The following is a 23,322-nucleotide window of genomic DNA, read 5'->3' on the forward strand; positions in this document are numbered from 1 at the left end:
TTGAGACGGAGTTTCACTCCTGTTGCCCGGGCTGGATGGAGTGCAGTGGCCCGGTCTCGGCTCACTGCAACCTCCGCCTCCCGGGTTCAAGCGATTCTCCTGCCTCAGCCTCCCGAGTAGCTGGGATTACAGGCACCCGCCACCATGCCCAGCTAATTTTTGTATTTTTAGGAGAGATGAGGTTTTACCATGTGTCAGTCAGGCTGGTCCCGAACTCCTGATCTCAGGCAATCCGCCCGCCTCAGCCTCCCGAAGTGCTAAGATTACAGGCGTGAGCTACCGCCCCCGGCCTCAGGCTTCTTTTATAAGGACACTAATTGCATCCCAAAGACCCTGCCTTCTAATATCATCACATTGGGGGGCTAGAATTTCAGCGTATGAATTTTGGGGGAACACAAACATTCAGACCATAGCAGGTTTAAAATTATTTCTAACTTTGCAAGGTTCTACATTTCTGGAATCTCTCTATTATCTTCCATTTTTATTTGCAACCTGGCCAATTCTTTCCTGAGCTCATCTCTTCATAAAACAAAACGTAATGTTCCAGACACAGGCAACAGCAGCCAACATAACACCACTGATGTTTGGTTTTCAGACCTCATCTTCTAGAGCTACAGATTTATGAAGTTTATGATCTACCTCTCAAGTCATCTCAAGCAACAGTTTTACTGAATATCTTACCACTTCAAAACATATATGCCCATTTTTATAGCTTTCAATATCGATTTCTACTGTCTGACCATTAAGCCAGGGTCTCCTATTGTAGGATTTTGCTAGAACACTACTTCTATCAACAATATCTATATTAGTAGTATAAGCTCAGTTATGCTGCCTATCATAAGCCTAGAACTTACCTCTTGTTCATGCTAAATGCCTAGTGTGTGTCCTCAGGGGGTTTTGTTCTACATGGTCACTCAGGGACCCAGGTTGAGGGAAAGTCCATCATCTCGTATCTTCCCCCTTGTAACTAACCACCCCAAAACCTACTGGCTTAAAAGAAGAATGATTAACAACTTCTCATGATTCTGAGGAAGTGGCCAAGTGACTTTTCTGCAGGATGAGCCTGGGATCACTCATGCATCTGCATTCACCTAGAGAGTTGGCTGAGGTATGGGTTCAGCTGGGAAGTCTGGGTGTCTCTCTCACCATTCTGTCTGTCCTCCTTAAGGAGGCTAGCCCAGGGTGGCAAGCAGGAAAACCCCAATAAGCAAGCTGTATCAAGCTTCTTACTTGCTGATGTCATGTTAGCTGAAGAAAGTCACATAGCCACGCCCAATGTCAGTATGGGAAGGTACTACACAAGGGCATGGATACTGGGATGTACAATTCATTGTGCAACAGTCTTCCACAGCTATCTAGAGCAGGAGTCAACAAATATTTTTTTAAGGTCTGGATTGTAAATATTTTAGGTTTTGCAGGCCTTATGTTTTCCCGACTTCTCAACAGATGGAGAGATATGTAAGTAAATGAGCATGTTCCAATAAAGCCTTATTCACAATAGCAGGCAGTGGACCAGATTTGGCCCACCACTGAGCTGTGGAACATAAAGCCTTTATTTATTCTCTAGAAGGAATACATGTCAATTCTGCCTTTAGCCCATTGGCCAAAACTAGTCACAAGACCATATCTAACTGCAGGGGTGGCAGGGAGTATAATCCTGCTCTATTCCCAGAAGGAGAGAAGAGCTAGACATGGGTGGACACTAGAAGTCAATACAGCAGAAGCCACATTGAGAAGATGTATGTTCAGATCATCAGCTTTATCTTTATTGAGTACCCGGCACTGGTTGTAAGTACTGAAGAAAACACACACAAAACCAGTGCCCTCATGGAACTTACACAGAGTCCATGATGGTGAATACACTGAGAGGGAGACGCATTTTATACACCTGTGGTCTGGAATTGTTAGTTGTCATCTCATTGTTTGTGTACTTGGCTTTTTCGCCAACTAGGCTGTGAGCAATGCGAGGGTAGGATTGCATCTTCTCTGTGCCTGATGCAGTGACTAATTCTTTGTAGGCACTCTTTAAGTGTTTGTCAAGTAATTGATTGTTCAAACCATTAGACCAAGATAAGGATTTACTTTGGACTTGTGGGGAACCTGGATATAGATGCCTAATTCCTGTATCACTCAGGTACCTAACTATCTAACCCCTAGAGCTGCCATCATGAAAAAGGCTACAAGGTGTGAGTTGTTTCTCTAAATGTGAAAAGACAAGGATAGACTAAAGTCTGTGTTTCTTCCATTCATAGCAGTGAGTGAAAGGGACAACAAGCAAAAATTTCCCTCCAGAGTCTAGGTTTTTTGCCAGAAGAAGTACCATGAAAGTTCAGGTTAATTTGCTTGCCTTCAGAAGGCCCTTGGGGCATTTAACAGAAACCATCACCTTACCTTAGGTTTATTATCTTAGAAAGTGTAAGTATCCTCATTTCATAATGCCTGAAAGTCACTTCGAGAAAGAGCAGAACAGTAAATATTTCTCTATTCGCATCCCCTCCCTCTCTCCTCTAAGGGGTCCTGAAGTTATGGACGGTGACTTAGGAAAAGGAATATGAGATGGGAGCACGGGACTTAAAAAGGTTTCTACTGAATGGATAATTTCATATCTTTCAACCTAGTAAAGAAAAGCAATTGATTTACTTATGTATCATACAAAGGGATGGTGTTTATAGATAGGAATATTTCTTAAAGAATATCTCTTTTGTTTTAGATTCATGAGCTGAGCCATTTTTAAGCCATTAATTATGTTTTATTCTCAAATTTTATTATAAGTTTAATTTTTACCTTGGAACAAATAGGGCAAATTCAGAATACAAGTCTTTTGAAAAAGATATTTTTGCAAAACAGTCCATTTGGGAAACGTGTTCATAGAGAATACAGATACAACAAATGGACTCCATTTCTGCTGTCAAGAGGTTTACAATCTAATAATTGGGTCAGACACATAAGTAACTGTAGTACAGACAATAATATTTTTGATCAAATAGAAATATGGTTAAAATTGTTTTAGAATGTAGAAGTAGGTGTCAGTCCAGAAGGGAACAGAAAAATTAAGGAATGGCTCTATGGAGTAAGCTATCCTTTAAGCTGTATGCACCAGGACATACAGGCTTTTGAAAGGACTTATATGGAGAAAAGTATATTCTAGGCGTGGTGAGTAGTGAGTGGCAGGCAAGGGCCTCAGCTGAAGCAGAGGCTGTAAAATGAAAAAGAAGGCAGCAGTGGAAGAACTAGGAAGAGCTGGAGGGGCTGGGCTGCAGCAAGGAGCAGAGGGAGAAGGCAGAGATGATATCCAGGTAACCTACATGCTGAAGATGGTCAGAAATTCTGAATTTCTGAAGTCCATGAGAAAGCCATTGCATGAGAAAGAAGACCAGTGACCTTGAAGTTGCTTCCAAATAACTCTCTGGCTTTCTCCTGTGGTTCTGTGTACACTCTGGTGCTTCTTCATGTGATCAAAATTAGAATATATTCATTGTTGGTCAAGCAAGAGGCCACCTTTGTTCCATCATCCAGGAATTTTCAGTATGTCTGATTTTATTTGCTGCCCTAATAATAACATAGGGCCCAGACTTGGACTGAATTGATACTGCAAATCATCAGAACCAGCCTTCCCAAGCATAAGGAGGTTTTTGCCCCTACCCTCAGGTAATCCTGGCTGTGAACATGATGTTCTTGGAGTTGTTTTTTAAATAGCCCTGTTCTGTTTTCAAATATTTACCCATTTAAGCAACTCACTATTTAATACTGAAAGGGTGTTTGTTCCACTGTCTGGCACCTGGATCCTGAGGTAGAGCTTTTTTCTAGGTCTTAGTCCATATTCTCATGGTAGAAAAATTAGTTTTTTACTCCGAGCAAATTAACTTATACCTGACATTCTTGTTACGAGTTACATGAAAGACCCTGGAGGGGTTGTGATATGCTCCTAGGTGGGTTTTGAGGTATGTTTTTGTGTCCCTAGCCCAGAAGGACACCCCTATAGAAGTAAGTCAACACCCAAGAGCCTGAAAGTTGTTTGCACATTGCACTTCAAGTCCCAAGTTTTAGTTTTTTTTCCACAAAGATCCATATGCACACATATAGTGGGCCCCATGTCTGAACTCCAGCCCACACAGAGTTATTTGCCAGTTCCAAAGAAGCAGAGAATGAAGATACTCATGCCCCATCATCCATCATTTTTTTCTATGAACCTTACAGCTGAATATTGAAAAATCTGGTTTTGATCTTTTGGGTATTTTATTTCATTTCAAGTCAACTGAATAGCCCGTACACATGGATATAAAGAAATATAACCAGGAATTGTTTGTGGTATTGAATCAGAACTGGAGACATTTGAAGTCAAGCCACTTCAATAGTGTTTCTTATTTCTTTTTAATCAGATTTTGAATATTCTTTCTGCAGGTTGTGTTCCTGACTGGCTTTGGCTATGTGTATGTGGATGTTGTACATCAGTGTGGCACAGTCTTCATCACTGTGGCCCCAGAAGGAAAAGCAGGACCTATTTTAACCAATACCAACAGGTAGGTTTAATTATTTTCCCAGTAACAACATAGTAAGTGTTACTGTTACAAAGTTGTAAACTTAGTATTTATCTTTGTCATCTCCACATAATGTATTAAAGCTTTTGGTTAATTATCATGTAATCCATAAAAAATATGGTTATTAGCACTAAATCATCCCTTCAATAGGTAGCAATAAACCATCTTTCCTAGATACCACTTGCACTCCTTCTGTGGTAGGGTTAACAAACTGATTTACAAACTATGCATCTTGGAATCATACCACTATTATTAGCATGAAATGCACATTAATACCTCTGTGTCTGCATGACAGTGTAGTAATTAATAATAAAACTTAGCAATTAGAGCTACATCAAATATAAATACGCCTCTTAGAGCCATATTTTCCACCCCCCACTTTGACCTGAATGTTGCCATCAGGTTTTAAAAACATGAAATAGACAAAGAGTTAATATCCTTAATTTAAAATAATTCACATAATTCAATAGGAATAATATAAAGATGGCCTTACAAAACAAAATTAGTGGCAATAGGCATGAACAGAAAATTCTAAGAAGAGGAAATATAAGTAATCAAAGAAATGCTAATTTATCAAATTAACAATGATGTTGTATCATATACAGTCCTGGTGAAAGTATAAATTGGTACTATTTCCAATTTATAAGCACTTTGGTAATACATATTAAGAGCTTTAAAATCCTTTTGGCTTAGAAATTCCACTTTTAAGTGTGTTAAGAGTTTCAGAGTTAAGGAAATGGAGAAGTGGGCAAAGATATACACAGAGAGATGTACACAGTGAGAGATATCACACAGTTAATTACAATGGCAAAATATTCAAAGTCAAAATGCCCATCCATAGGGAAATAGATGATACATAATTGTACTATAAATGTTACAACTGCAAAAAGTAGATCTCAAAGAATTTTAATGGAATAGAAAATGCATATTATAATCTAAAATAAAACAAGTAGAATATAATATTGAATATATATGATCCTAGTTATGTGTTATCTGTACATACATACATAAGTACACACGTGTGTACTTATACATGCGTACATAAGTACACACGTGTGTACTTATACATGCGTACATAAGTGCACACGTGTGTACTTATACATGCGTACATAAGTGCACACGTGTGTACTTATACATGCGTACATAAGTGCACACGTGTGTACTTATACATGCGTACATAAGTGCACACGTGTGTACTTATACATGCGTACATAAGTGCACACGTGTGTACTTATACATGCGTACATAAGTGCACACGTGTGTACTTATACATGCGTACATAAGTGCACACGTGTGTACTTATACATGCGTACATAAGTGCACACGTGTGTACTTATACATGCGTACATAAGTGCACACGTGTGTACTTATACATGCGTACATAAGTGCACACGTGTGTACTTATACATGCGTACATAAGTGCACACGTGTGTACTTATACATGCGTACATAAGTGCACACGTGTGTACTTATACATGCGTACATAAGTGCACACGTGTGTACTTATACATGCGTACATAAGTGCACACGTGTGTACTTATACATGCGTACATAAGTGCACACGTGTGTACTTATACATGCGTACATAAGTGCACACGTGTGTACTTATACATGCGTACATAAGTGCACACGTGTGTACTTATACATGCGTACATAAGTGCACACGTGTGTACTTATACATGCGTACATAAGTGCACACGTGTGTACTTATACATGCGTACATAAGTGCACACGTGTGTACTTATACATGCGTACATAAGTGCACACGTGTGTACTTATACATGCGTACATAAGTGCACACGTGTGTACTTATACATGCGTACATAAGTGCACACGTGTGTACTTATACATGCGTACATAAGTGCACACGTGTGTACTTATACATGCGTACATAAGTGCACACGTGTGTACTTATACATGCGTACATAAGTGCACACGTGTGTACTTATACATGCGTACATAAGTGCACACGTGTGTACTTATACATGCGTACATAAGTGCACACGTGTGTACTTATACATGCGTACATAAGTGCACACGTATGTACTTATACATACACAGAAAACATTCCTAGAAATAAGACTGAAAAGAAAAAAACTCAAAATTGGTAACAGATGTGGGGTTAATGAGTTATTTAATATGTAATTATTATTTGATTTCTGTATTTTGATTATTTATAATAGCATTTCTTTTATGATCAGAAAAAATAACTTAATATTAAAATATAAATACCACCAACTTTCATACGTTTGTTTAAATCTTTCTTTTAAAAAGTTCATTGCAGCCAGGTGTGGTGGCTCACACCTGTAATCCCAGCACTTTGGGAGGCCGAGGTGGGTGGATCACCTGAGGTCAGGAGTTTGAGATCAGCCTGGCCAACATGGCGAAACCCTGTCTCCACTAACAGTACAAAAATTAGCCAGGCTTGGTGGTAGGCACCTGTAATCCCAGCTATTCAAGAGGCTGAGGCAAGAGAATCGCTTGAACCCGGGAGGCGGAGGTTGTAGTGAGCCAAGATCACGCCACTGCACTCCAGCCTGGGCGACAGAGCGAGACTCCATCTCAGAAAAAAAACAAAACAAAACAACAACAAAAAAAGTTTATTGCTTCTCATGTATGGTTAAGAACTCATTAATCTGGACTCTGCTAATTTGAATTTATAATATTTCAAACAATGTTGGATAGAATGTTTTCTTTGCCCAAAAGTGTTCATTAAAAATTAATAGCATAACAAAATTGAAGACGAACTTTTAACTAGTATAGCACAAAATTTCAGGTTTATTCAACAATTTCAGAAACATTTTATCTAGGGCATAAATGTTAATAACAATAGAAGCAAACTTTCATGAGAAAGGTACAAGTATTTCTTGGAACTTCATTCATTCATTCAACAAATGTTTTTCAAGGGCTTATTGGATGCCTAGCATGGGATGAGGATACATCCATAAATAAAAAGGCCCAATCCCTGACCTAGAGAAGATGACTTTCTCCTCATAGGCATGGAATTGGGCAAGGTGATGGGGGGTGTAGAGAGTAAACCTAAAAAGAAAGGAAATGTTATGGTGCAGTAGAAGGTCAGCATTCTACAGGGATGAAAACAGAGCTCAGTAAGAGGGGCTGGAAGTGCCAGGGCCAAGGGACTGGGAAAGTGTAGTTTTAAACAAATTGGTGTAGGTAAGCTGCACTGAGAAGTTGATATTTGGGCAGAGACTGGAAAGCAGTAGGGGGTTAGTAATGTGACTATCTGAAGGAAGAACTTCCCAGGCAGAGGGCACAGCCAGTTCAAAGGCCTGCAACAACGTGCCTGGCATCAAGGAGGAGCAGGGAAGAGGCTGTTGTGGGCCCAGTGGAGGGGGTGGAAGTGGAAGTAGCAGTGCATGCGGTCCAGGAGGTAAGAGCTAGAAGGAGGGAGACCTCATGGGCCATTGAAGGGCTTAGCTTTAATTCTAAGTGAAATGAGGAACTCATTGGATCATTTTTGAACATAGAAGTGACACCCTGTGACTTAAATTTCTAGAAGATCATTGGCCGCTTTGTTGAAGTAGACTGTAGAGAAACAAGGGCACAAGCAAGCAGGGAGACTAGTTAGGAGAGGATTACAGTTGGTCACATTAGAGACACTGATGGCTTAGACTATGGTGGTGTCAGTGGAAGTGGCAGAGAGAGTCAGATTCTGGATATACTTCTAAGGAAAAGTCAATGGGATTTTCCTAATACATTGAGTAATGGCTAAAAATAGAGGCATCAAGGATGACACCGAAATTTTTGGTCTGAGCAACTAGTAGGATATGGCTGCCATTAACTAAGATGGGAGAGACTATCTGCAGATTTAGGAGGAAAGATCAAGAGATTGGTTATAGACATGATAAGCTGAGATGTCATTTAGACATCTAAGTGACTGTGTGGATAGGTAGTTTGATACACAAGATTGGAGTTCAGTGGGGAGCTCCAGGATAAGTATATACTTTGGAAGCCATCAACATATAGATGGTATTTCAGGTCATAAGACTGGATGAGATCCCCAAGGAAGTCAGTGAAGATGGGGGTGAGAAGAGGACCAAGGGCTGAGCCCTAGGCACTTTAAGAGGTCAGGGAGAGGAAGAGGGATCTGCATAGGTAACTGAGGTCAGAGAAGTAGAAGAGCTGAGAGAAGACAGGAAAGAAAAGTATTTCCAGGAGGAGGGAGTTGTCAGCAATGTCATATGTTGTTAGTATGTTGAATAAGCAAAAAACTGAAAGTCCATCATTTGATGTAACCAAATGGAAGTCACTGATGACGAGTTGTTTTATTAGGCTGGGGATGGAGGCACAAAAGGCTGCTTGGAGCAAGCCTTAAAGAGCAGGGAAGGAGAGGAGTTGGAGACAGTGTGTATAGAACACACTTTAGAGTTTCTGTGTAGAGAGGATCAGAAAAATGAGTGGTAGCTAAGGGAGAGAGTGGAGTCATGGGGGATTTTTTGAGCTGAGAGATGACAGCATGTTTACAAGCTGCTAGTAATGAAGAAAAAGATGATGGAGGAAAGGGGTGTGAGTTGCTGGAGGGATGTCTTTGAGTAGGTGAGAGCAGAGTGACTTGGTGCACTTTGGAGAGGGGTTCACCTGAGACAGAAGCAAGGGTGGTTCCACCCCAGAAATGGAGATGGAGAAGAGCCGAGCATGGACTCAGGCACGGTTGATGGGCAGTTGTGGCAGGAATTCCTGCTAAGTTTTCTTCTGCTCACATCACTTTTTCAATTTAGGGAGTCTCAGTTACTTTATTATCTCTTTCTGTCTTGTGATCATCATGATAGAGAATTAGTACACAAAGACTAGAGGGATTTTGGAGTAAAAATCTGGTGTTGATAAGGGAAACATAAGGAAACATGACAAGAGCTTGTAATAGTCCCATTGGGAACATTTCCCAATACTGTTGGAGTGTGACTGACTCCGTCCAGACACAATGTACTGAAAGTTGAGTTCTTATTTGTTTCTTATGAGAATCTGATGTCCCATCAGGAGGTATTTAATAGGGTACTGTCAATAAAAAAGAAAGAAGAGAGAAAGAAAAGGTGAGTGGGGGGACTAATGTTCTTGTCCCTTTCTCCTCTAGAGCCCCAGAGAAGATTGTTACATTTAAAATGTTCATCACTCAGTTAAGCCTGGCAGTGTTTGATGACCTCACCCACCACAAAGCATCAGCTGAGCTTCTCAGACTCACACTGGACAACATTTTTCTCTGTGTGGCCCCAGGAGCTGGTCCCCTCCCTGGGGAAGAGCCTGTGACTGCGTTGTTTGAACTTTACTGTGTGGAGATCTGCTGTGGGGACCTGCAGCTAGACAACCAGCTTTATAACAAGTCCAATTTCCACTTTGCTGTCTTAGTCTGCCAGGGAGAAAAAGCAGAACCCATTCAGTGTTCCAAAATGCAGAGTCTCCTCATATCCAACAAAGAGTTGGAAGAATACAAGGAAAAATGTTTTATCAAACTTTGCATCACCTTAAATGAAGGCAAGAGCATCCTCTGTGATATTAATGAGTTCAGCTTTGAATTAAAACCTGCTCGGTTATACGTGGAAGACACATTTGTATACTACATCAAGACTTTGTTTGACACCTACCTTCCTAACAGCAGGTTGGCTGGTCACTCCACACACCTCTCCGGGGGTAAACAGGTGTTGCCCATGCAGGTCACACAGCACGCCAGGGCCTTGGTGAATCCTGTGAAGTTACGGAAACTGGTGATCCAGCCAGTAAATTTGCTCGTCAGCATCCACGCTTCCCTCAAGCTGTACATAGCCTCAGACCACACTCCTCTCTCCTTCTCGGTGTTTGAAAGAGGACCCATCTTCACCACTGCGAGGCAGCTTGTGCACGCCCTGGCAATGCACTATGCCGCTGGGGCCCTTTTTAGAGCAGGTAAGAACACAAACTGAGGGTCTGTGATGAGCTAGAGCCTGGGTAGAAATGACACGCTTGGGGGTAGCACCTCATTTCAAGACCTAAAGAAGCAATTGGCAAGAGGTGACACACCTGAGCTCTACAGTTACACAGAACTGGATCTAAATCTAGAGCCTGCCACTGTTAGCTGTAAGACTTTGAGCAAGTTATTGAACCTTCCTGAGTCTCCATTTCCTCATCGATAAAATGGCTTTGAAGATTTCTGAGAGGATCAGATGAAAGTACGTGAGGTACCCAGCATTTTGCTTGCCACTTAATAAACATTCAAGCAGTAGTAGCTGTTCTGTAACTTAGAATTTTAGTTCAGTTTAGCACACACTTTTTTTAGCAACTTGCAGGCACAGAGCCCTTTCTTAGCACACTAGAGCAACTAGGAAAACTAGCCCAGGTCTTCAGTCCCTCGGCCTAAAAGGAGTCCGGTTCTCGTTTATTTTCTTCATTGCTATTTATGAATAGCAGTAGGTGAGAAATTCAGAGGATTTGTGTGCTTGTAAGATGCACATTGAGCCCTCTATCTACCCAGTGCTGCACTGCCTGTCTATATAGCTGGCAAAGGGAAGGCTGTGAGTGTGTCAGCCTCTCCACAGACCTGAGCTCAAAGAGAAGGAATGGCCCATCCACTCTCTGGGGCCAGGCAGGTGGCCTCTTGCAGGCTGAGGGCTGCTGTTTCTCAGAGACTCAGTGGGAAAAGCAAGGATTCCCTTTTCAGTCTGGCTGGAAAAGTCTGCAGGGGGTGGCTTGAACATGCATACAAAATTTTATAGAGGGACTACTGTGTACTAGCGACTGGTGGGTAGCAGGCGCAGTGGCTCACACCTGTAATCCCAGCACTTTGGGAGGCTGAGGTGGGAGGATCACTTGAGCACGGGAGTTCAAGACCAGCTTGGCCAACTGGTGAAACCTTGTCTCTACAAAAAATTAAAGTTTAAAAAATTACCCAGGTGTGGTGTCGTGCACCTGTAGTCCCAGCTACTACTGAGGCTGAGGTGGGAGGATTGCTCGAGCCCAGGACTTTGAGGCTACAGTGAGCTATGATCACATCACTACACTCCAGCCAGGGTGACAGAGCAAGACCTTGTCCCAAAAAATAAGATTGAGTGGTGGGAACCATGTGGTCTCAGGGTACGTTATGGTAATCGGCATCACAGTGTGTGTTCTTGAGCCAGGTTCACTCTAAAGCAGTTTTAATTTGATAATTGGGTTCCCAGAAATTCAAGCAAAGAACAGCATCCAGAGTTAGCCTTGTCAGCCCTTTCCAATAAAGAACATGGAAATCTTACTTTCTGAAAGTAACAGAGGAGAGAGCCTTTGTTCTATCCTCTTTGTAAAGTTGTACTTTGTGAATGCATTCCCATGTAAGATTAAGATTGCAGCAGTAAACGACCTGTTATTGCCATATTGGTCAGATTACATTTTCTCCATAATGAAATTCATAGACTTACTAGGGTTATCTAGACTCTTTTATAAAAGATAACAACAAGATCAGGGAGAGGGTCCTGCCAGACCTGTTGTCTTGATAGCTTGCACAACAATGAAGAAAACATTTCCCTCTTGCTAAAAACTCATTTAAAAATAAGCAGTCCACATTTCAAATTTAATAGATGGGTGTATTTATAAACAGTTCCAGAAACTTTCCCTTCAGGCAGCCTTTGCTTTTTCACATAAGAAGCAGGCACGTAGGTTACTGAGCTCCAATCTGAGGCCTGGCAAGGACGAAGGCTCCCATTCAGTCTCTGCACGACGCAGCAGTGCAGTAAGCAGCAGGGAAACTCTACCTGTGGCACCAAGTAACGGGCCCTGCAGCCCGTGTGCTAAAAACGAGCTCTCTTTGTTTTGGTTTATATTTTTAATGAGCTTTCACAAGAACATTCTATTTGAATTTTATATAATTCACCCCAAAATCCTCTAAGCTGCCGTTCCAATCTCACTGTATACCAAGATAAGGGATTCTAATATAGAGGGCCAAGTTTTCAGAGCCTGTTGGAAACTTTGTCACTAAAAATCTATGGACAATCTGAAGACCATCTGAAAGAAAGCAGTGATTGAAGGAGTAGGAAATGGGAAGATGCTGGAGGCTCCAGACTCCCAGGTTAGCATCCTTGTCGAGGGAAGGGAGAGAGCTGGCTGCAGGTGGGCAAGTTGCCCACCCACATCTCACTTGAGTCAGAGTGCCCCTGCCTGTCATGGAAAACACCCTGACCTCATTTCTAGGGAAGTTGTGGTATCAACTTGAAGAGGTTTTAAAAATAAAGAAACAGGCCGGGCGCAGTGGCTCACGCCTGTAATCCCAGCACTTTGGGAGGCCGAGGTGGGCGAATTGCCTGTGCTCAGGAGTTCGAGACCAGCCTGGGCAACATGGTGAAACCCTGTCTCTACTAAAATACAAAAAATTAGCCAGGTGTGGGGGCATGCACCTGTAGTCCCAGCTACTTGGGAAGCTGAGGCAGGTGAATTGCTTGAACCTGGGAGGCAGAGGTTGCAGTGAGCCAAGATTGCACCACTGCACTCCAACCTGGACAACAGAGCGAGACTCCATCTCCAAAAACATAAAAAATATTTAAAAATTAAACAACTAAAAATAAAAAAGTATGGGTGGGAGAGGCAGAATAAAAATAAATAGTAATTGGAAATCAGTAACTGACCCTATCTGAAGGAAAGCATGTGATCTTTATCCTGAGGCCCCTCTCTAGCCCAAAGTCTCAGTTTGTTGGGAGCCAGGCAGACTCCCTTCTTCAACACAATTTCCAAACGACTGAGCAAAAGATAGATTTGCTTTTGAAGGGCAATAAAGGAGTACCCTTGGATCTGTCTGCCCTTTTCTGGCCAGCTCAGATGTCACTGAGATGTAGCTCTGGCCTACACATAGCCCTTCTATCAGGCAGTGGCTTCAGGATTCAAGGGTTCCAACCCCACGACAGGGGAGGACCTGCCACTGGCAGGAGCAAGAGGCCGAGGCGGATTCCCACTCCCTCTCTACGCCCACGGCACCGACCTGAACAGGCCTGTCGTGGGGGACACTGCTTGGCCATAGCTGCTACTCCTTTCTTTTATACATGGACTCCGTGGAGAGATGGGGAATTAAAATGTTTCTAGACCAACCTTCTGCCGTTAGGTACACCCTTACAGCCATTCAGGGCTAAAGGGAATCTGCTGTTTCTTTACCTCCAGAGAAGGCCCTCCATGGAGGAATATTCCACAGCCTCCCCAGCTCCCTCGCCTACTCTTTGCAGCCTGAGCTCACAGAAGAAAGAGGTGGGTGAGCTTCAGAATTAGGAAAACCTGGGTTGGAAACCCAGCCCACAGGTGGATCATCCAGGGGACTGTGAGCAGTTGGCTTAGTCTCCAAGCCTCAGTCTCCTCCTTTTCCTGCCTGTGAGGCCGTGGAAGCAGTACCACCATGTTGCATTCACCTCTGCCTCCTGTGCCTGGTCCATTCCCTGACCCAGACAGCAGCTCAGTCACCAGTTAGCCTGCACTGATTTGAAGGGAGAGAATACTTTTCTTGCAGTTACCGTGAGAATTAAATGTGTTGAATGCCTGGCATCCATAGGGCCTCTCATTTGTAATCTTTATCTTCCAGAAATTATTCCCTCCTTTGCCCTAAACCCTAGTGTTATCATCCTAACGTTCCAGAGAAGGGAGGAGGGCTCAAAATTTAAGAGCGTCCCTCTCTTCATGGGCTGGGCATGGGATTCTTCGGGACCTTGGCGTGGCTGTTGTACCCTCACCTTCCCGATCCCCTCAGATCGCTGAGCTGAGGATCTCTGTCACAGGACTGTCCTCCTCTTCAGAGCCTGCTAGTGAAGGAGGGATGGCTCCCACCCAGTCCTGTCCCCACAGCCTTCCCATTACCGGGCTCTGAGCACCAGGCTGGGGAGGTCAGTGGCTTCCCGGAGAAAGCTGTCTTTTCAGACTCCTCCTCTCCTGGGCCCTCACTTGCCCCTCCAATTCTTGGGGCCTACAGCCCCAAATCCCCACCCCAGAGAGCCAGGGTAAGGGCAGTGCCTGCCGGACTCCACGCACAGCCGCGTTCCCATGGGGCAGCAGCGGCTGAGTGGCAGGCCAGCTTCTGGCCAGCCCAAGCTTCAGGAGGAAACCAGATCCAAAGCTGCCCTCCTGGGACATGCACAAGGGAACACTCCCCTCTCACTAACCTCATCAGAATGTCCCTGTCACAGAGTTCAAGACCAGCCTGGCCTACATGGTGAATCCCCATCTCTACTAAAAATACAAAATCAGCCAGGCGTGGTGGCATGTGTCTGTAATCTCAGCTGCTTGGGAGGCTGAGGCAGAAGAATCACTTGAACCCAGGAGTCAGAGGTTGCAGTGAGCCGAGATTGCACCACTGCACTCCAGCCTGGGTGACAGAGTGAGACTCGATCTCAAAAAAAAAAAATGTCCCTGTCTCTGGTGTTTACATAACCGGAGCTGGGGTTGAAGGGTCCAAGACATTTGTCTGGGTCTAGCTCTGCTCCAAAGGGAAGCACTCAACTCAGTAGGATTGGGAAAGATTAAAAACAACCCCTCCATTCTTGTCAGAAGTTTGCATCCCCTTTGCGACACGCCATTGAGCATCTGGCCGCCCCTGACCAGGCATCTCCTCCTATCCTGGTGCCTCCGCTGTCCCGGGGAGGCTTTAGAGAGAACCTCCCACCTGCAAACACCTGCAACCCAAGAAGGCGCCCTTCCTCAGGTGGTGGCAGAGTGCATCCCCGCCACATGGACCCCCGTTAGCAGGAATATGGGAGGCTTGGGCAAGGCAGTCATATTAAAGCCATTTGTGGGGCCGTCAGAGGATCACTTTGATTTATAAAGTATGAAAGTTTGCCATTTATGAATTCACAGAGAATGACTTATTTCCCTTATTTTCTTCCAAAGAAACAGATTACTTTCCCAATTCTAGTGTGAAAAATGAATTGCAGGGAAAATGGGTCACTTTTTCACAAATGTTGAAAGTTCTGCATTTGAGGTTTCAATCACCCCTTCCCTCTTGTGCATTGCAGGCTGGGTAGTTGGGTCTCTGGAGATTCTTGGCAGCCCTGCAAGCCTGGTGAGAAGCATCGGGAACGGGGTCGCCGACTTCTTCAGGCTTCCGTATGAGGGGCTGACCCGGGGCCCTGGAGCCTTCGTGAGTGGCGTCTCCAGAGGGACCACATCGTTTGTAAAGCACATCTCCAAAGGTAGCGGGTTCCGTTCCTTGTAATAATGCCTTCACTCCTTCCCTTTTTTTTTTTTTTTAAAGAATGTGCTAAAGTTTTAAATGCATTCAGATTGCCTCTAGCTTTGTTTGGCCTTTTAGCTTGCAGTGAGAGTTTGGGTTTGTAACAAAGCTCATATATAATGTCTTATGTTTTGAACAGATCACTACTTGCCTCTGGTGTGTGAAAATGTTTCAGAAACTTCAGAATTTTAAGCCTCCCATTGGGAAAACAAGGATTGGCTCAACTGTTATTCCATGTGATAAACACAGAAATATTAAAGGTGTTCAGGATTTCTGCTAAACATCAGAAACCCTACACTGTGTTGCCTCATCATATTTTTTTAAATGTAGATACAGTTGTCATAACTTTCTTAAGGATATGGATACATTCTGACATGGAAGCGGATTTGGGGGTGAAACAGCCAACTTTTCTCTAGCACGCCACGTAAACAGTGCCATCTTGTGGTCCAGACAGGTCATCGGGCATGGAGGCCAAAGTGCTTCCCACAAGGACAGTGTTTTAGTTTTATCTGTGTGTGTGTGCTTGATGTTATTTTGGTCAGGTTGGCAGAGACTTGGGAACTAGCAAGGGCCATCTGAGTCCCCTTTTCTTCTCAGCAGGAGGCAAGGAAAACAGGGCAAAGGGGCTTCTTCCCGTAAAAGGCATCTGACTATAGGCCATAGGACAGGTTGTGAAAGTCTCTGGAAGGCCTCAAAAGAAGACTTGATCTTGAAATAGGAGAATCCATGATCCATAGAGCGGGTGAGGGACTGTGGGTGGGAGGGCTGGCAAGAGAACAGCCAGAGTCATAAAAACAAATTCCACGGACAATGAAAAGGACACTCCCCCAGGCCTCAAATCATCTGGGAGGACTGGGGGCTGAGCTGCAGAAACTCACCCCATGAGTCACTGGCAGACTGCTCACTCCTGACACTGGAATCTCTGTGGTTCTGTTGTTTTTATGTTAAAATAAGACAACTAACACCTGCTAAATTGAACCTCAGTGGTATTTTCAGCCTACTGACTCACTGAATGTTTTTTACACTTGTTCTTTTCTTCTCTTAGCAAAATCTTTTTGGTTTGTTGGCATCCCTATGTGTGTGCGCACACAGATATTTTTCTTTTCAGATTACTGGTAAAGATGCAGCTGCAAAAACGACATTGAGCATTTCTTCCTGAAACTGGACCTGCAATAACAGATGAGCTAGTTTGTTAGTGTCCAGATCTGTCCATGAAAGTCGCTCAGTTTCGCTCACTAAGATGTGTGCAGACCTGCTAGAGGAATTGTGGCTGTTGTGAGCAAATGCTGAAATAGCCCTTCTTCGGAAAACCAGACAGATTCACGGCTCTCACATGATTTACTCCTTTTATTCCCCTCACTGGTTTTTCAGTTAACATCCTGAATATCAAAATTGCACGTATTCTCCATGGCACAATAATTACATCCTCAGAATGGCAAATGATAAGGTTTAGTATCTCCCCCTTTGTTATGACTGAAGTTATATGGAGGGAATAAAATTTATTCCTAAAGCTGAAGTATTTCTTTATAACCTTTCTAAAACTTAGCAACATAACTTTACCCTTTAAAATCACAGCAGGCAGATTTTAACCTTCAAAATTGGGCCTCAGTGAAGGCATCAATACTGTTTTAACCAAACCTTGACAAATTAAATTATAGTGAAGGATAGTTTCATATGAAACTCTAGGCTGCGTTCTGCACCTGCGATTCTTACCCTTTGAAGAGTGTCATCACCCCTGTGGGCAAGTGTTCCTCTTTACCTCATTTTCTTTTTTATTTTATTGTATCTTATCTCATTTGAAACAAGGTCTCACTCTGCCACTCAGGCTGGAGTGCAGTGGTGCAATTGCAGCTCACTGCAGCCTTGACGTCCTGGGCTTAGGCGATCCTCCCACCTCAGCCTCCTGAGTAGCTGAGACTACAGGTGTGCACCACCACACCCAGCTAATTTTTTAACTTTTCATAGAGACAGGGTTTTGCCATGTTGCCCAGGCTGGTCTCGAACTGCTAGGCTCAAGCAATCCTCCTGCGCTGGCCTCCCACAGTGCTGGGATTACAGGCGTGAGCCACCACCCCAGTTGTTTACCTCTTTTCTTAAGGCTCTTTCTTCAAATTGCCTGAGAGGCAGCCACCATCACTTGTCACTGGGCATGTCCAGGAGGGGCCACAGGTGCTCCCGCTGCCTCTGAAACTACTGCCTTGGGGTCCATCATGTATGCGACAAGGAGGCTAACCCCATGCTCTTGTTCCCTCAGGTACCCTCACATCCATCACCAACCTCGCCACAAGCCTGGCCCGGAACATGGACCGGCTCTCACTGGATGAGGAGCACTACAACCGGCAGGAGGAGTGGCGGCGGCAGCTCCCCGAGAGCCTGGGCGAAGGGCTTCGACAGGGCCTGTCCCGGCTGGGCATCAGCCTGCTTGGTAAGGGGCTGCGGGGCCTCTCACCTGTCTGTACTCCAGCAGGCTGAGATGCAGGGTCTCCCAGGACTGGGCAACTTTGCCTTCTGCCTGGGAATGACCAGGAAATGCTCAGAGAAGGTAAGGCACTTGCTCTGAGTTCTACAGTGCGTCCCGCCGGGGGCTCACCTGCACAGCCGCACATGCAGCACCTGTGTTTGCTTTGTGCATGAAATGTATCTTGGGCCTCACTGAAGTTCTTAAAAGAAATCCTAATTTGATAGGACCCGCTCTAAGCATAGTGGTGTCTGCAAGAGGACAGCAGCATCCAGCTGTTGGCTTTCTGAAGAACGTGATGGGCAACGCTTCCGAAGCACTGGCTCCCTCACTCCCACACATGCTGAGCTGCTTCTTTTGTTTGAGAAACACTAGAGCAACATGCAAATGTCACGTAAACTTCAGTGAGGAGCCCACTTTGTCCTTTACTTTTTTGAGATCAGCCTGATTCAGAGTAATTATTGTTTGTAGAGCAGCCAGATGGTATAGTTAGAGGTGAAGATTGCTCTGCATATTTCAAAATATTACAAATGTTTGAAAATAAGTTGCTTTAAAAAATTTATGAAAAGGAAGCTTCAGAGCTAAAAGTTTGCAGGGCAGGATTTTCAAGGATTTTTTTGTTTATTTGTTTGCAAAAGAATTTAAAACTGTACTGCTTGGCAATGTGCCTTCCGCGCATCTGAGGAAGTGTGTGCCTCCCAGAGATCAAAGTGACCCAAAGCAGTGCAGAGCAAAGGGTAGAAAAGATGAGTTTGAAAGGACTCGCCCTCTCTCTGATCTTCAGTTCTCTACAGAACTCCTAGATTGGCAACTGCAGCCAGCTGAGGCTCTGGGAGGAAGTGGTAAAATGGTACAAGTTCAGGTTAAGTTGCTGGAAATTATACAGGTAAAAACATTCAGTGGTGTGGGGCACTGTCATTTGATTATATGTGGAAACTGGGAAGCTGGTGACCTGTGGTAAACAAGCTGGGTAAGGGAGCAACCTTCTTGCTTAACTCAGTAACCCAAAGGTGATGGTGACTCCTTTGGGGAAGGTGGTGTGGCAGTGGACCCTGCCCTCAGAAGCCCCAGACCTTGGGCTAGGGTGTTCAAGTCCTTTCTTTGTGACCTCAGGCAAGTTGTCCTCTGAACCTGAGTTACTCTTTTGTATATTGGGCCTGGTGATACCATTGTTAGAAGTAACAGTGGGTAGTTATATGGCAGCCACCATGCTCATGTTTGGTAAACAGAACCTATCATTATCATAGTATGGTAGCAAATGAACTGTAAGAGTTGCCTGGTTTCCAAGAGTGCCTCAGCAAAAAGAAATATTTGAGCAATGGCAGTAATATTTTCACTTAATCCAATGGATTAAGTGGCTGTAACCAGAGGAAGTGACAATGAGGTTATATTGAGGATCTCAAGGTCATTGTTTTGCAATTCGGGACCTGTTGATGCTATTAATTGGAGGCTTAAGTACCACTACTCTGCTTCACCCCAGCCCTTATAGGAGCTTCTAGGCAAAGAGAGAGAGAGAGATCGACCCCTGGGCTGGCTGGTGTGTGGCTGTCTCCACCCCAACCCCCGACTCCCTTCCTGCCCGAGGGTTCCAGTCTCTTCCCAGTCAGAGAAACCCCAGGCAATGCTCCGTTTTCAGTGTGTAAGATTGTACCTGATGGGAAAAATCAGTTGTGTGAGGAGTCACAAATCAGCGCTGATGAGGTCATCTTTCTGGGCGTGGGTCCTGTTGACAGGGTAAGTCATAATGCTCTGATCTTTGGTGTAGTCATTGTGTCTTGCATATCCTTATCCATGTGAGGGAATTCATTTTTGGAAACTGCCGTGGGCTCATGGGGTCTTTCTGCATATCTGGTAATTTCCAGAAGATTATTAATTCTTGGGGTAACATAAGCCTCCTCTGTAGATGCTGGCTGCACCTGCCAACACTGGCCAGCCCCAGTCCCAGCCCAGCTCACACCCTGAGCAGTGTGTCCATGTCTTGACTCTGCAGAGTTCACAGTGGGCATCTCAAGCTTGGCTCAAACCAGCTTCCTTTCCTGTAAGACTTCAAGGACTTCCTTTGTTTCATGTACTCTTTGGGTTATCTCAAAATGTCTGGTCCTAGAACTAACTACCAGGTGTGTGGCAAGAAGAACAAAGAGCGGAGTACAGCAAACTGAAATCTCCTCACTTTGGAAAGTTATAGATTGGCCACCATTTAATTCTTCCCCAGAAATGGTGTTTGAAATTGCCATATACAATGCAGTGCCTAATTGAAGTTAGAGCCATTATCACATAATAATTTGAAATCCAGGCCGGGCACATGGCTCGCACTTGTAATCCTAGCACTTTGGGAAGCCAAAGCAAGTGGATTGCTTGAGCCCAGGAGTTCGAGATCAGCCTGGGAAATGTGGCAAAACCCCATCTCTACAAAAATAAAATGAAATACAAAAATTAGCCAGGCATGGTGGCACATCCCTGTGGGCCCAGCTACTCAGGAGGCTGAGGTGAATCACTTGAGCCCAGGAGGTTAAGGCTGCAGTGAGCTGAGATTACACCACTGCACTCCAGCCTGGTGGACAGAGTGAGACCTTGTCTCAAAATAATAATAGTAATAATAATAGTTTTAAACCCATGCCAGTGAAATAGATATTCTAGTTGCTCAGTTTCTTCAATAAAAAGACAGAAATGTTAAGGACCCAGTTAATAAAAATATATTAAAGGAAAAGTTTAGAGTTGGCAAAGCGTTTTCAAAGGTGTCATCTTATTTGATCTTCACAACCCTTCACAACTTCATAACCCTTCATAGCTTCACAACTTTGGATGAGGTAAAGCGACTTAGCCAGGTCAAACCTCCAGCAAGGACAGGAGCCTGGGCCTTTCCACCATGTCGCCTACCCCTGTGGGGCTCCAGGCCTGGAAACAATCAGGATGTGGGGAGACTGAACAATTGCAAGTTCCAGTGTAGGAAAAACACATTTCCCCCAAATGTTTACGGGTTCAGCGGGCCTTCTTGACTCTGCGTCACCCTCATGGGGACACTATGGAGCATTATGAGGCCCTTGAAAATTAAAGCAAGTCTGCAGCTCCATGCCCAGCCGCACTGCCCCAGGTCAGCAGGGAAAAGTGTCTGCTGGCTGAGAGATGCTGCCGAGGCCTTTGGATGAGCTCCATGACAGTTTTCCAAGAGCAACGGCTTTTGGAAAAACTCCGTTTAGCCTGCAGTATTGGCATCAGCCTTGCCCACATTTACCAGATCTGTTCCCCAACACCCTCACTTTCTACTACACTCTGGAGCCTGCACTGAGAAAGGACATGCAGCTCCGCATCACAGCTGCATTCTGCGTTTCCTCCCAAACCTGATGCCTTCTCATGAACACCAAAGCTAGGATGTCAAGAATTGCTTCTCTGACCCCCACTTCTTTTGGGATGCTTCCTGGTTTGTGATGCGCTGCTGGATTCCCCAGAGACCACCTCCTCTCTCTTCATGGGCACTCTTGGCTATGCCATCTGGAATCCCAACAAAACAGGCCTCCGCCAGGTGAAATCAGAAAAGTCCCCTTCGAGGGAGTGACTCAAGAGTTGCACATCCCAAGAGACAGCCCTTAAGAGTCATCCCTCCAATACCACCATCTGCCATTAGCAGACTGGTGTGTATTATAGTCAGTGCGGAATTTAGGAATGACTGGCAAAGTGCTTCCTTGTTGGTTTGCTCGTCTGTTCTGGTCAAAAAAAAGAAGCGCTGAGCTGGAATGTGCAGTACACTCTATGGGTCTCGTTACTTTCTGGAAGGGCGAGCTGTGGCGTGGTATCCCATCTTATGCCTGTCCTTCTGATAGTGTGACAAAAAATTGCCAGAAACAAAATTACACCACATGGTAAAGGCAGCATCAAAACAGACACATCACCAGGAACTTCCATAGCTCAGTGACCAAGTAGTTTCTGCCCAAGGCCTAGGAGCAAGTCACAGAAAGAGGTAAGGGAAGGCCTGGTGGTTTCCTGCTCCACAATGAAGGCTTTCCTCCTCCTCCGCCTTCCAAGGCACAACAGGCAATAGCTCCTGTGTCCTGCGGGGTGCAGCACTCAGTCCTGGAAACCCCTCCCAGGCACGCTCTTCTCTCTTCACTGGCTTCATCAGATCACAGCCATCTCCATGTGGTCGCCCACCCCGCGGGCCTAAGGCCAGCAGACAAGTCTTGGGATCAGTTCCACTCCTGAAAGCCTTCGAGCAGAGTTTAAGTCTATGACAGTCCATAATTTACCAGTTGTGGGATTTAGCTGGATATACTTCAGAGGAGAGCCATTCCAGGCTCTCAGAGAGGCTGCCTCTCTCAAAGCAGGGCTGCAGGGACCATGAAGTGGCTGCTGGTCTCTTAGCCTCTCTGTTCTCCAGCTTGTGAGCACAGAGGTAGATAAGGCACCTGGTGGCTGGTGAGGTGTTGGTGTGTGTGACAGGCCAGCTTTCCCCCTCAAAGGTCTGCTGCTGAGCCCAGGGCAGGTGGTTCCACAGCTCCCTCTCTGACTCTCAGAATCTAACACCTTGTCATGGGACTCAGGCTTTCCACTTTTGGGGGGCTGCCCAAATAGTCTTTATCTGTCAAAGCCACAGTAACTGGAGCCTTCACTGTGGCCAGAGAAAACGGAAGAGCAGAACAGAGGGGGCTTCACCTGATACCTGCGTGTGCTGCAGCAGGTGGCTGTCAGCGCCCTGTGCGGGTGACCGCAGCTGGCCCAGGCCCCACTCTTTGATTTGATGCTGTTCACTTTGATAATCTGCTGAGGTGACTGGAAGAGAAGACCCAGGGTTCCTGCCTGTCTCTCAGTGTGGCCACTATGACTTCTGATCTTCCAAATGGAGTGGAGCATCAGTGGCAAATGAGGGGTGCTCCCAGCTGAGCGCCAGGCCTGACTGTCTGTGGTACTAAAAGAGTGACCCTCACTCTTGATAGCTGGGGTGGCCTGGGCCTGCCGGGAGCAGCTTCCTCTGCTCACTCTCGGCATTTCTGTAGAAGGTTTGGCAGCACGACTCTAGGCTGGGAAACAGGTCTGTTGCCTCAGGTCATTCTGAATCTGTCAATGCATAAACTTAAATGTCTCTGTCAAAACCTAGAGGAAAGGAGTCCATGAAGAGCATTCCCTTTACAATTGACGTGATATGCACTAAAATTTCTACCAGGGGCCAGAGCATT

At 44.8% G+C, this 23,322-nt stretch overlaps 1 protein-coding gene across 5 annotated transcripts in view; it reads left to right on the top strand.

The window, feature by feature from the left end:
* The window catches only part of VPS13B (vacuolar protein sorting 13 homolog B), an 868,795-nt gene that overhangs the window by 835,044 nt on the left and 10,429 nt on the right, over positions 1-23,322 (top strand). For all 5 annotated transcript variants that reach the window (XM_055116771.2, XM_063606452.1, XM_057303059.2 and 2 more), the window contains exons 55-58: positions 4,402-4,520; positions 9,628-10,433; positions 15,479-15,655; positions 17,951-18,121. In XM_055116771.2, coding sequence (XP_054972746.2) covers positions 4,402-4,520; positions 9,628-10,433; positions 15,479-15,655; positions 17,951-18,121 — 1,273 coding nt within the window. The remainder of the gene's footprint in view (positions 1-4,401; positions 4,521-9,627; positions 10,434-15,478; positions 15,656-17,950; positions 18,122-23,322) is intronic.

Source organism: Pan paniscus, chromosome 7 (genome assembly GCF_029289425.2).
Source record: "Pan paniscus chromosome 7, NHGRI_mPanPan1-v2.0_pri, whole genome shotgun sequence".
NCBI classification, from domain to species: Eukaryota; Metazoa; Chordata; class Mammalia; order Primates; family Hominidae; genus Pan; species Pan paniscus.